Source organism: Adiantum capillus-veneris, chromosome 19, assembly GCF_014529385.1.
Source record: "Adiantum capillus-veneris isolate H3 chromosome 19, ASM1452938v2, whole genome shotgun sequence".
NCBI classification, from domain to species: domain Eukaryota; kingdom Viridiplantae; phylum Streptophyta; class Polypodiopsida; order Polypodiales; family Pteridaceae; genus Adiantum; species Adiantum capillus-veneris.
Window position 1 is genome coordinate 52423886 of NC_140949.1, and position 14864 is coordinate 52438749.

Sequence of the window (14864 nt, forward strand, 5' to 3'; positions counted from 1 at the left end):
AGGTAAGCTGGACTACCACCATGAAACGCCATATATTGATTTCATTATACTTCTGAGAGGCTCGCTTTGATTGTGTATTACAACGAACCAAGGACCCTTAATTGAGAAACAAGATGAGATGATTGAAGATCAAGCTGACAATTACATGTGGGACATAAAACACGAGTGGGGGTAGGTTGCTTCATTAGCCCAACCCAGCTCTAAGATCTCCTAATGCATCAACAACTGCTTAAGGACTTCATAAAAAACACAACTGTAGCCATAATACAACAAATTGATCTTAAATGAGACTACTCTCAATCTTCAGCAAACAGACTAGGAATTTCCAATTTAATGAAACCTTAAAGAAAATGTTTCATTCTAGCCTTTGAGAGTACTAAGTGTGTGTACATCTTTTTCCACAAGATATGGATCCACGTCATTGCTACTGTAGTATGCAGCACCTAGACCCCCGTTCCCAAACAGCTCAATCCCTGCAAGCACAAACAAAAGTCAGCATCAAACAAAGAACTTGTGAAGGAAATTACTGGACCTGAAGGTAAAAGAACCTGCCTTCGTCTTCATTATCATAATTGTCCATATCAAGCTCTGCGAGCCCAGCAGCAACTTCATCAAGTCCTTTGTCTACATTAGCCTTTCTAGCTTCACAACCCAAGGCACGAGCAGCATTTAGTGCCGTTGCTACTGCCATGGAAGAACTTTCAATCTCTGACTCTTCGTTTTGATCCACCATATCCTCCTCATCTGCACTGCAGATATTCCAAAAGCATAGAACATGTCAATTTAGCTACAACATCTGATCAACACGACACCATTTCAAGGACAATGTTATTTAATCCTTGTTATACGTTTTGCTGTCAGATGCTCTAAAGCGGTGCACAAAGGGACTCAGTAATGGTTCATTCCACCAAAGGAGATTAGAGTACTAGGCCCATCTTCGAGGAAGTGGAAAGATACCAAACAGCAGCAGCAATAGTTGTCTGGAGGATATAGGCCACCATTGTGTGCACAAAAGTGGACACCTAACAAACTAATGCGCCGCCAAGCCACACAAAACACGTCCAAATCAGCTACGCAAATGTAACATGCTAACTCCTTGAAAGTGTACTTATGGATTGTATTTACCCTAAGCATGAAATATTAATGTTAAAGACTTGGAATATAAGAAACGAGAGCGAAAGACAAAAGAAAGAGACCCTTAACAGAAATACATTGGATTACAAGAAGCAAAATGGCACTCTCTTAGATCCATCTTCCAATAAAGATCCACACCTTGAATGCTTGCACTGACTAGCTTTTATGGATTGCCTTGCCCTTACTTTGGCTTTCTTGCCCTTGCTTGGCTCTAGAATCCTCCTTTTGAATGCATAGCAATGAACTTGTTGGATCATTGCCCAATTTAATTGGCAAGCCACTGGCAAGGTGGTGAATCAACAGCATACACGACTGAACTTGATAGCACTTGAACTGAAAAGTGTTTATGTTATGCATCGCAAGTGAAAGCCCAGTGCGATCCTATTTACTTAGTTTGTCATTGAACACTTTAAGCACTTCAAATAACAACTGAACTGAAAGAGAGAGATGCACACGAGATGGGGAGTGGCGGAGTTCCACCCCGAGAGATCACTAGCCCCAAACCTTGGCGTCCCTTTCGGTATTTCTTTATATTGCTTGAACTCAGTACAATGCCGGTACTTGCGCTCTGCACCTTCACCAGAAAGACTGCCAAAGACTGAGCCCTCTGCACATATGTAAAGGCCCTTGGCCTATGAGAAGCAGTTTACATGAAAAGCTTCAAAGTCAAAAGCATCTGGTCCCAAAAGCAACCAGCGCAAAAACTGTAAATCCGTACAACCTGCCAAGTCAACAGCCACCAGCGTGAAACACGGAATTCCATACACCTGCCACGCCAGCATGTCAACGCAAATTGCGGGCTATCCATACAGTTGGTGCCACGTCATCAGTTCTTCACGCAAGAGATTGAGAGAGAGTGTGTGTGTGTGTGCGCGGTCCTGCTTTATTTTAATGCCTTTAGGTCCCCTGGGCCCCATCGGACAGGGTCCCATAAGTTGGTGGGAACTCTTCTTTAAAAATAGGCCACTCGACGAGACTTTGCAAGTTGGTAAAACTTCTTATGTTGCTTCGTCTTCTTCTCCTTCTCCTTCTTCTAGGGTTTAGGCCCCTTGGCCGGCATCTGCAAGTTGGCTCCGTTCTCCAGTGGCTTGACACGTCAGCAATTGTGACAATGCAAGTCACGGTAGCCTCATGGGCTTCCTGAACATCTATGCATCCAACCATATGAGTACACGGGCTAATTTTTGGTCACAAATGGTGGAGTCCTTGCCTCATGCAGAGCAGTGGTGTGTTGGGAAGGACTTCAAAATGTTGGAGGACCCCTCGGAGAGGATTGGAGGCAGCCATGCCTATTGTGCACGGGGCTAAGTTGGCAGCTTGGGAGCATTTATGTATGACCTTGAGGATTCCAGATGTTTGGTAGCATGCAAGCTTTGTGCGGCCCTCAAATAGCCTATCTTTCTCTCGATCTAATCGCAGATTTGGGGTCGTGAATCTATCTCAAATAGATCGCTTCTACGCCAGTGACCACATCTGCGACATGGGAGGATTTGTATGCACTTTGGCAGGCACTACCCATGCACCAGTGATTCTTATTGTGGCAAACAAAAAGAGGAGCGGGAGACTGAAGTGCCATGCTACACATCCCCAAGAGGATTCTACTGGATACAAAGCTCAGAGAGCGGGTGGTGACGCTTTGTTGTTGGACTTGCTGAGCTTAGTCGTTTCTTTCCAGAGTCTGTAGCTCGCTTGGCTTCAGCCAAGGAGGAGGAGAAGCGGCTCTGACAAGGCATTGCTTCCCTACAACGGATGCAGGAGCGCCACCCTGGTAATCCTTGGATGGAGGAGCAGATGCAACAGGCTCGACACGAGCTCGACACGAGCTGATCACCATTGAGGAGAGGCGTTTAAAGCCTCCCCCCCAAAAGTGCAAAAGAGCTGCCCACACCAGAGTTACCAAGGAACGCGTTCCCTAGGGCCGCCATCTGGGTAACTCTGGCCCAAACCACCCCTTTTTTTTTTTTAAAGGTCATATTTTTCAAACTTAGGTTCCGTATTCCGCATGCCGTTCCGGACCACGTTCCAAGTGCCGTTCCAATTATGCCTAGGAAGGGAACAACGTTCGGTCCCCGTCCCCGTCGAAGAAGTGCCCAGCTTGGGAACACGTTCCGAGAACAAAAGGGCTCCGTTCCCTTCCCTATTACTCTGATGGCACTACCGACCACCAGTGTGGTTGTTCCCTCCTCTCATCTCGTTTGATGTAGTCCGCTATAGCGGGCCCTTTGAGCAGTATTCTTAACTAATGGAAGGATCCTTCTCTTGGAGGGGGGGGAAAAACTTTAAATAAAAACCTAAAATTGAAGGTAAGTAGGGGATTCAAGTGTGAGGACACAATGCGGAAGCGTGCAAAGGCAAGAGAAATTGTCACAACTGCTGACTTGTCCAAAGCCCTGAAGAAGGAAGTCAACTTGCAGATGTCGGCCGAGGGGCCTAAACCCTAAGAAGAACAAGTAACAAAAGAAGAAGTCCTACCGACTTATGGGGACCCCGTCCGATTGAAAATTACGCTGGCTGATGAAGTGGCAAGCTGTACGGATTTCTACGTTTTCCGATGGCTGATGACGTGGCAAGCTGTACGGTTTTCCGTAAATACGTTGGCAGCTTTTTGGCATTGCTTTTGGACCAGAAGCTTTTGAGTTTTGAAGGCTTTTCACTGTAACTGCTTTTCATAGGCGAAGGGCCTTTAAATATGTGCTAAGGGCTCATTCTCTGGCATGCTTCCTGGAGAAGGTGCAGAGTTTGGAGTACCAGCTTGTACTGTGTTGATGTAATATAAAGAAATACCCAAAGGGGCGCCAAGGTTTGGGGCCATTACTCTCTGGGGTGGAATTCCGGCACTCTGTGTCATGTGTCGTCTCTCTCTCTCAGTTCAGTTGTTATTGAAGTGCTAAAAGTCTGTTTAGTCTGTTCTTTTCTATTGGCACGTGGTGCCCGTCTTGTGACAGTAGTATTAGAGCATCAGGCGTGTGCTTTTTTGAAAGCATACCGGTCCTACCAAGGAGCATACAAAGCAAGATTGCACTTTCAAAAGTTCATTGGAAATTTTAGCTTCGTGTTCCGATCCCGGACTTATTAGCCACTCGCACCCTTGCTTCATCGCGCATCGGGCGTGCTCCCGTCTTCACCGCTCATGTCTTACAGGGCATAGCCATTAAGATCACTTGCAAGAGAAGGATCCAGATTTGTTTCAAGTCACTGATTTTTTTTCTCAGAAGCAGTGTCATGCAGATGTTGATGTCTATAGCTACCAAGATGCACACTTCCAAGGACTTGGCAAGCTTTCAAGAAAGTTTTTGCCCGAAGTTATATGGTTTTTGACATCTTCTTTCGGAGTGCAACTTCTGGCAGAGGGGTATATCCTGAAATGCTTGCCATAGAAACCCTAGCAGATTATAACTCAAAATTTATCGACATCTCTCAGTAGATGTCTCTTCACGAGCAGATGACCTTGGAGATCTAGTGCGATTGCTATCTTGGGACTACCATCGCCGCCAAAGAAACGTTGTTTGTCCAAGAGCTGATCGACCATGCTGTGCTCGGCTACGACCTTATGGAATGAACCTAACCCTAAATGTTTTTTGGTGCAGGTTTCAAGATGGAAAGTCAGTCGACTTTTCGAGCTCGATTGATGTCGAGATTGCTTTTTAAGTTTGAAATCTGTTTGAAAACTTGTTTGGTGATCCTGTTTGAAATTTGTTTGAAATGGATGCTATCTGTTTTAAACCTGTCTTGCTGCCTTTGGTATTGTTTGAACCTTGGAACGACGCAAGCCGATGCCTGGGGAGCGTTCTGTTGTATGCTAGAAAACATCCGAACAACGCAGGCCGATTCCGGGGGAGCGTTTGGTTGTATGCTTGAACCTCCAAGCGACGCACTCTGCGGTCTGGGGAGCGTTTGGTTGTACAGTCCTCTGAGCTCATGGCCCAAACCTTTTTAGGTTATTTGCGGGGGGAGTGACGAGGTAATCGTTGAGTAGCTTCATACCGCAGACCGTTTGTCTCGCGGGAGTGCTCAACGACGTTGTTTGTTGTGTCTTGTAACATGCATATCTAAGCATTTGTGTTGCATTGTGATGTGCCAACCACTGAATATTCCTAATTGGATGAGATTGCTTGGGTATGTAATTTTAGTGCATCAAGACACTCGTGGAAGATCAGTGTGGTCTGGGTGTGATGGCTAATTTTACTACGCCGGAATATCAAGAGTTCCGATCTGGACGAAAGGAGAAGCTAGCTCCTTGATCAAAAGAGCCGAAAGGAGAAGCTAACTCCTTAACAAAAAGAGAAAACTGATTGTCCCTCGGAATGACCCTCGGAAATTTTTGAGCTAACTTGAGTTGTTTTGCAGATATATTATAATCGCGGACGATTACTCTCTTTCAAGAAGGGGAGATGTCACAAATTGCTGACGTGTCCAAAGCCCTGAAGAAGGAAGTCAACTTGCAGATGTCGGCCGAGGGGCCTAAATTCTAAGAAGAACAAGTAACAGAAGAAGTCCTACCAACTTATGGGGACCCCGTTCGATGGGGCCCCAAGTGACATAAAGGAAATAAAGCAGGACCCATATACACACATAAGAAATTGCGTAGCTGCTAATGACGTGGCAGATTTTTGAAAATTACGCTGGCTAATGACGTGGCACGCTCTACGGATTTCTGTGTTTTGCCCTGGCTAATGACGTGGCAGGCTGTACGGATTTTCGTAAATTACACTGGCAACTTTTTGGCATTGCTTTTAACCCAGAAGCTTTTTAGTTTTGAAGGCTTTTCACTGTAACTACTTTTCATAGGCCAAGAGCCTTTAATTATGTGCTAAGGGCTCATTCTCTGGCATGCTTCCTGGAGAAGGTGCAGAGTCTGGAGTACCGGCTTGTACTGTGTTGATGCAATATAAAGAAATACCGAAAGGGGTGCCAAGGTTTGAAGCCAATACTCTCCGGGGGTGGAATTTCGTCATTCTGTGTCGTGTGTCATCTCTCTCTCTCAGTTTAGTTGTTATTGAAGTGCTAAAAGTCTGTTCAATCTGTTCTTTTCTATTGGCACGTGGTGCCCGTCTTGTGACAGAAATACACGAGAGAGAGAGAGAGAGAGAGAGAGAGAGAGAGAGTTTGTTGACCAACCAACTTTGGCAATGCATTGATATTTATACAATGGGAGCTAGGTGTACTTATATAGTCATCTTAGCAAATTGATCTACCCACACGAATAAGTAAAACAAATACCTAAAGCCAATATAAATATTGGGATCACATTGAGCAGTTCACTTGAGATGCCTAGACTTTAACACCCTCTCTACCGCTCACAGTGACATAAAAAGTGAGACCAAGTCGATGAAGAAGCTACCATGGACACCCCATTAGTACATCTACTACCATATACACCTCGGATTTGCTACCCTCAAATTTTTACCTTAGAAGAGTGCCATCTTGAGCATCGGTTTCCTTTTAGGAAATTGAACTGTAGACCACACTACGTCCAAGAATCCTCATTCATTAACTGTGAACACATCACGTCCAAACATTCCGAGACAATGAACTTTGAAACACATCCTGTAAATAATCCGACCAACAACAATGGATTGGTGCACTCATCCATAGTGTTTTTTAGATACGAGTGGCAGCAATAGTCCTCTGACTAGAAATTTGCATCAGGTCGCTGCCACGTGTGGCATGTCGATCTCCTCTGTCAATTCTTTATCATCGTTGTCTCTGTCCAGCTTGCCTTTGCCTTTGTCCTTATGTGAGTTCCTGCTTTTGCCTTTGGCTTTACATTACCGAGCCAAACAAAGCGTCTTCTCGTATTGATAACAACGGCTCTCGGACCTCGTGGGTATAGAGGCAACTAATTGAGCACTAGTATCATTGACCTCGTCGAGCTTGCCTTTGCCTCTGTAATCTAGCGAACTCATCCATTTGCATTTGGCTTCACAATCTCGAGCCAAACAAGTGGATGATTTCTTTGAGGCCTTCAATCAAGCATAACCTGCTGACTGGATGTCCGCCGATTTGCTATCCATAGCCTTTTGTTGGTTTTGGTCGTTGGTAGTCGAGCACGCCGGGGAGGGGGGGGGGGGGGGGGGGGGGGGCTCTTCTCGTGGATACACTTCTTAGCAAGTAGAGCTTCCTCCTCGTACTCCCAAAAGCCTTCGAAAGATCCCCCAAGTCGTTTTAAAAACTTCCCACTGCACAAAAGAGAGGCTCCAAAATCCCCTGCTTCCAAGTCACCATGACCTTGGACTTTCACCCTTGAGGCGCCCACCACTCCTCTGGCTACAACGTTTTAAAACACCAAGTCACAAGGTGGCTGCCAAAGGGGAAGGGAGAGTGGTCGTTGCAAGGCTCCACACGCTAGCGTTTTGATATGTTGTCGAGAAGAAGCACCACCGTTGCCTGGCTCGCAATGACATCCCAAAACGCTCGCCATTTGTGGTGATGGTGGTGGTGGTGGTGGCGGCGGCGCCAGAGGGAAGTTTACCGCAAGGGCCACCAATGCCTAGCATTTTGCTGCTCAGTGAGAGGCTCCAACAATGGGTTGCTTCACAACACTCCAACGTTTTGGAAACGCTACAAGTTCAAGCAAGGGGATGCTGCCCCTGCAGAGAGAGCCTCCAGGCGCCTTCACCTCATGCTCTCCTTCTCCAAGGTGCCGATTCCCTCCTAGCAATCACCGAGCTTAAGGCTCTGATCGCATGTTGAGTACACGATGCAGAAGCATGCAAAGGCAGGAGAAATACGAGAGAGAGAGAGAGAGAGAGAGAGAGAGACAGAATTTTTGTTGAACCAACCAACCTTGGCAATGAATTGACAATTATACAATGGGGGCTAGGTGTACTTATATGGTCACCTTAGCAAATTGCCCTACCCAGAGTTTGATAAATAAGTAAAATTAATACCTAAAGCCAAAATAAATATTGGGATCACATTGGGCAATTCATTTGAGATGCCTAAACTTTAACACCAAGGCTATATTGAAGCAAGCAAGCTAAATAAATAGACCATAACTCAGAAGGGAAGAGATCAGCACCAGCCCAAAGCATTTACAACATTTTCACTGTAGACCCAACAAATCAAACTCCAACCATCCTAAGCCTATTGCCTTGCCCCAACAATCAGCCCGAAACCCCTAAAAATCTCACTATATTAGGTGATTTTGCCAATAGTACGTATTTTTACGTACCTAAAAAAAAATTTCTATATGGAACAACGTACAGTACATAGGGTTCCACCACATACATTATGTACACATCAACCTTGCCTCGTTATGGACGACTCTCTGGTGTAGGCTTTTCAATTTGACCTTGCTAGAGTTTTTGTGTGTGTTGTATCCCTTGGCCAGTTTGGGTTGCAACTTAGTCCGCTTTTCTTCAGATGAGTGATCCCATATCACCCTTCGCAAGATTGGACTTTTGCAGGCCTTTTGGCACTCCTTTTACGACCAATCTGTTTATCTCAATTCAAACCTATTATTTGGAGTAGTATCTTTCCTTCGCAAAACGGAGTACATCAGTTCTCTACACTGCTCGTAACAGAATCTTCTTGTTGGTATTCTCGAGATAACTGCTACATTCATGGAATTGTCCTTCGACCGATATCACAACAGACATCTTCATTAACAGCCTCACATCTTCGGCCTCTTGCGGTTTGTTCAGCATGAGGTGTTGAGAGGGTGCTTCACTATGGTCTAGGGCATACTTGTATGGCTAGTTTGTCTCTTGAGCTGGCCAACTTTACATCTCACGCATGGGTTGCATCTAGTCTAACCCGACACTTTTTGGACTCGCCACCCACTCTTTTTTCTCAGGCTCACTAGACCTCTTATTTCATAGGCGCCCAGGGGCGCCCCATTCATTTATGGGGCGTTGATATAATCGGGTCAATTGCCCTACCTGCCCCTCTTATGCTATATACGCGGTGGTCATTTGACATACATCATGGATGGGAGGCATATTTTGAACCATCGCAAATGAAGCTCCCTGTTCTAAAGTTCCTAAAGCCACTACCACTTATGAAAGGCGTATTTCGAACCATGGCAAATGAAGCTCCCCGTGCTAAAGTTCCAGAAGTACCTTTTCCCCATGTATCTAATTCTTCCATTAGATACCTTGTTGTGCTCGATTTGGAGGTCCTAATCCTTACATAAATCCAGGATTTTCTACATATTACCACCCATCTATGCTGCTAAGGCCTAAACGTTTTTAAGACAATAATTGTATTGTGAAGTTTGATGTCTTCTCAAGAGTCAAATACATGCATGCTCTTAAATTCTTACAGCAATTTCATGTTGTTATTAACAGCAATTATTATATAGAAGACTCCAAAATTGTTAGGGTAGCAGAAATTCAGAAGGAAAATGTTGTACAATGGTAGAGCTTTGTTATCACCCAACCTCATGCACCTAAAACATGAGTTGCCTTTGCCAAAAACAATTTCATTGACAATTGAGTGAGACCACTCACACAAATCTAGGTTTAAGATTAGTGTCCTTGACTTTAATCTATAGGCTGAAGGGACCCAAAATCTACTAAAAGCATTTGCTCATCGTACAATTGCCCAGTGCCACGTCATCACGTCCGTACACCCCTGGAATTTGCGCCGCAATCTATGTCGTGTTTTTGAGAGCGTCCGTACAACCATGTTAGCAATCTCCGATCTTTCTCCTCTTGCTTTTAGGTCTATGCTCCATACGGTGGACTTTTGCCACATCATCAATCAATTACACCAAGACCATCTTCCAGCATTCTATATATATTACACCTAGAAAACGCACGATAAGCCCAAATTCACCTTTAAAGGAAAGTGCAAGGTATAGACTCATGGTAGTAATCCACAAGAAATATAAACATCAATTCCATCAAAATAGTATTGACTAATATACTACAACATCCCCACTAACGTCATCAGTGCCTGTGGTCAGGGTAGAACTAGATACTAATATATGCTCCCACTCACCCACACCACACACATGATATGATTGTTGTGCCTCGAGACCCACATAATGTAGGTTGAGCTTCATCTTCATGAGCAAAATGGGAATGATCAACCAAGCAGCTAAAAGTTCAAATGGATTCAAAGCTTGACCTAAGAAGGAAAATCTTAAGATGATGGCCATACGGTGAGTGCCCATAGCTACTAGAGAAGCTACTTAAGGCTTACTCGAGACTTTTTGTGCCCCTCTCATGAATTTGATGAGTAGAGATACTCAGACAAGAGAGTAGTAAAAACCAAATGATCCACTCTCCTTTTTCAAATAAATCCAACACCTCATGAACAGAAAAATTGTCCTAGTTTCGAGTTTCATAGGCACACCCTAAACCATCCTGGGTCCCTTCAGGGACTAGGTACCTATTTGGAAACTTTTTCAGCTTTTTTTCATGCTTGAGGACCCACATGACGGGAGTTAAGCCTTGTTAACCCAGCCAAGGCCACCAAAAAGTCTTTCTTGAGAAGAGTGTACCCTCAGAAACAAGCAATGATGTTTCCAAATGAGAGATAACGAGCCTTGCACTGGGAGTTGTGTAGTGGCATACGTGAAAGGGGAAAGCTTACCTGGAGGCGGATGTATGCCCATGGAGCCGAAGAAGAGCCTGCAACTCTTCAGGAGATGGGGGCTCGATTGCTTCCGGGACTGGCTTGGTGGCTCCCCTCGGCACCCAACACACTGCCGCGATCATTTTCGCAACTCAAAAATGGAACCCCATGAGCACATCAACGCTTTACGTTACTCGTATTTCCTTGAGGCCCGAGAGAAACCCTTAAGCTCGGGTAAAACCATTTTCTTAGCGTTGTTATTACTTTGTTAGCGGGGCCAAGGTTAAAGGGGTCCAAACGGGAGACAGTCTGTGGATTGCTTCTTGCTGCTCCATGCGATAGCAGAACTCCCAAGTGAGAACATGAATTCACTCTAAAAAAACCTACGCCGTCAAAAGCTACCAACTGCCAAGTGAATAAAATAAAAAAAGCATTCTACGTTGCTCTCAGCAGCAATTCGATCTTATCCACAAGCAGTTCCCAGAAGCAGCTCGGAGCTTTGTCTGCGGGTTTGTCTCTAGCCACTGTTTGAGAGAGAGAGAGAGAGAGAGAGAGAGAGAGAGAGAGAGAGAAGGCTCTCAGCAGCAACTCGATCTTCTCCACAAGCAGTTCGCAGGTTCCCAAAAGCAACTCGAAGCTTTATCTACAGGTTTGTCTCTGGCCACTGTTAGAGAGAGGAGAGAGAGAGAGAGAGAAGGCTATGAAGCTAGTAGCATCTTTTGACGCTCCTCCTTTCAACCAAAGCCATCATCGCAGCACGTTATAATTTTTGCACACACATAATCACAGGAGTAATTGCTACACGAGGCTGTGACTTCTTTCTAGGTAGTATTGTAGGAAGTAACAAGCATTGTTGGATGTGGGTCTACAGATTACCCTTCTCTTTCCATGATTTTCTTCTGTGCTCCAAAATAGCTCGCATGCTTAAGCAACTTATTAGGAGGTTAATTAGTAGCTTCTACTCACATATGAAGTCATATAAGAGAAAGCAATCGAGAAAAAAGTTAAAAGTACTTGCTCGCATAGAGCTTTAATGGAACCATCAAACGCGGACCCTACTGCCTTCGACTCATCCTCTTATCTATGTTGCTGGGAGTGGCAACACCCATCTATGGTGTTGGAAGTAGCACCGCCCAGCTAGCTATTGTACTGGCACCTTATACATGTTCACATGAAAGCAAAGAGCCATGAAGAAAAGCCTACCTCGTCGACATGGCGAGAGCATTCTTCAATAGCATAGAGTCTGTAGGCCAAGCTCCTCCCTATTCATTCCAGCAGTAGAAGGTCAACAATGTCACTGTTTTCCTCATCGGCATATTGGAATCGACCTTCTTTTGCAATGAAGCCTTTGCGCCTTCCCCGCGTAGCAATCATAGCAGCTTTGTGTGCAACAAGACCCAGTGGCTAGTTGAACAGTATGTCCAGCTTCAACTACCTTACTCAGCTCGTTTCTGCAGGTGCAACTAGTTATGACCAGCATTATGCCGCTCCCAAGTATAGCTCATGCAGATTCAACAACCCTGTGCCCTCAGCCATCCTTCAATGTTCATGGAAATGATATACAGCAGGTTCGATGCCTAATTCTCAAGATTCACACTAGTTCTTTTCCGCGCAGTATGCACGCGTAGTAGCAAGCCAGACAGAACCAAAAAGGAGTATCGAAGATCATTCAAACCCTGGTAATATTTCGCAGATCATCAAGATGGAGAATACTTTGGATGATTGCCGACGTGATGAGCACTCCCAAAGCTCAGATATTTCATGTGATTAACCCATGGCAGAGGTATGTTCTACTAGTGCTACTGAAGCAAAAGATATCAGATTTCAATCGATGATCAGTTGGTCTGATCTGTAGTCGAATCACCAAAACTCATCGCAGCACGTTATAATTTCCGCACACACATACTCACGGGAGTAATTACTTGCTCGCGCAGAGCTTTAATGGAACCATCAAACGCGGACCCTACTGCCTTCGACTCATCCTCTGATCTATGGTGCTGGGAGTGGCAACACCCATCTATGGTGTTGGAAGTGGCAACGCCCAGCTAGCTATTGTACTGGCACCTTATACCTGTTCACATGAAAGCAAAGAGCCATGAAGAAAAGCCTACCTTGTCGACATGGCGAGAGCAGTCTTCAGTAGCATAGAGTCTGTAGGCCAAGCTCCTCCCTATTCATTCCAGCAGTAGAAGGTCGACAATGTCACTGTTTGCCTCATCGGCATATTGGAATCGACCTTCTTTTGCAGTGAAGCCTCTGCTCCTTCCCCGCATTGCAATCATAGCAGCTTTGTGTGCAACAAGACCCAGTGGCTAGTTGAAGTATTCATTCAAAACTGAACCAATGGGCCATCTCAACATCCGCTCAAAATATGCAGAGCGCTTAGGCCTAGGTGGCCTCGACACTGTGAAATTGAAGCTGATCTCAGCCTCTTTACTATCAAAACCTATCTTAGCACAGAAGTGGCATTAAATTGTTTGCAAATCCCAATCATTTCAAAGAGTGATAGCGTCCACTATGTTGACTCATCGCCCCAGGCACTACGACAATGAATCATTCCTCACAACAATAATGTCGTGTTGCACCCTGTTGATCAGTATTGCACACGACCACAAACTCTGTAGAAGCTTACATTTTATGACTTCCACAAGAATTACATAGTGATGAAGGGAAAAGAAAAGGAGAAAAGGTCTTTCAGAGGAGAATACATACGGCCAATCGCTGCAGCGACAACACCGACTGGTCCGTTTCACAGACTTTCACCCAGCGCATCATCCGGAGGCTTTCTTTTACAACGTGTTGCTAAAGAGCATCACCTTCAAAAATGAATCCCAGCTGCTTTCATCTGAGAACACGTCCAGGTCATACTATCTTGGGTGCAAACTTAGAAATTTGATACTGACAGATGAGGACCTTGAGATGTACATCACAGAGTACAAACAACGAAATATGCACATGACAGATCAAACACACCAATTTCACAACATGATACTACAGAAGACATCCTCAACAAAGGCTGCCTCATTTCAATCTCTAGATGTGCAAACAGACTACGAGCAACAGGACACGTCATCTCGTATCTTTGCACTTCTAAACGAGCTTCAGAATGTCCAGAACGTGTCACTGACAATTGAACAAGCAGAGATCTACAAGAAGCTCTCAACAGCAAAGGGTGGACTGCATGTGATCACTGTCTTTTTGTTTTTATTCAAAATATTAAAGACATAACAACTTATCAGCTGCTTCGATTTAAATGCTTTTTCTTTTTCCGTTCAGAATGGGTAGGCCAATTCCAACCGATCTGATTGAGCAGCAGACAGAATTTGAGACTGCAGTGTATAAGTTGCAATACTGCCTTTACCCAAATTTGCAAGAGCGGGTGCTCAGACACTACATGCATAAATGGACTGAGTTCATTCCATGGCTAGTTCAACCACCTACCCCATGGCATCCACATTACATCACTTGGAATACACTCGGTCGACAAATCACCATCAACATCGCCGTACTAGCTAGTTACTCCAGAAAACACCATTGTATGATGTTCGTACAGATTGCGGACGTGGTCAGCCTACTCGAGACTATAGAAATAAACTACTCTAATGTGGTCCCCAACCACCTTGAGTCAGCTAAACAATTCATTTCACTCTACTTTCCTGACAACCAGTTAACCACACGTGCAACTTTGAAGAGCACATTACCGATATAGCCCTATGTTCCTGCATCAAAAACTCCCATTGATATGTGTTGTTACCTTGTCCTCCTCCTCTTCTCCGCAATAGTTTTGTCCATTGCATTGTAAAGCAGTCATTGCCTGCTACATTTCAAGGTCTTCCCAACTCTCTCTTGCTTAGTTCCGTTCTTAATTCATCAACATTTTTTTTGCATACTCTCTACATCAAATTGTTTCAGTGACTTGTACTCACTTAGGGTAACAAGATTTGTGCAAAACAAATAATAAGCTCTCTCTCTCTCTCTCTCTCTCTCTCTCTCTCTCTCTCTCTCTCTCTCTCTCTCTCTCTCTCTCTCTCTCTCTCTCTCTCTCAGCTTTCATTTCTACGTTCTTCTTTATGGATGTATACTCTTGTTTAGTGCTTCCATGAGGACAAAATAGTAAATACAATCTTGAATGTATGAGTGACTTTTACTCAGTGAGGGGCCTCTCTCCAGATGCAATCACCTACGTACTCCCAACTGCAATCACC

General features: G+C 44.7%; 1 protein-coding gene across 1 annotated transcript in view; it reads right to left on the reverse strand.

Annotated features, from left to right (window-relative positions):
* LOC147434017 (uncharacterized) overlaps positions 1-10912 on the reverse strand; it is a 51239-nt gene extending 40327 nt beyond the window's left edge. The window contains exons 1-3 of the mRNA XM_086490643.1: positions 10678-10912; positions 553-749; positions 391-473 (exon numbers count right to left, since the gene is read on the reverse strand). Coding sequence (XP_086346769.1) covers positions 391-473; positions 553-749; positions 10678-10802 — 405 coding nt within the window. The 5' untranslated portion in view covers positions 10803-10912. The remainder of the gene's footprint in view (positions 1-390; positions 474-552; positions 750-10677) is intronic.
* Positions 10913-14864: the final 3952 nt, after the last annotated feature.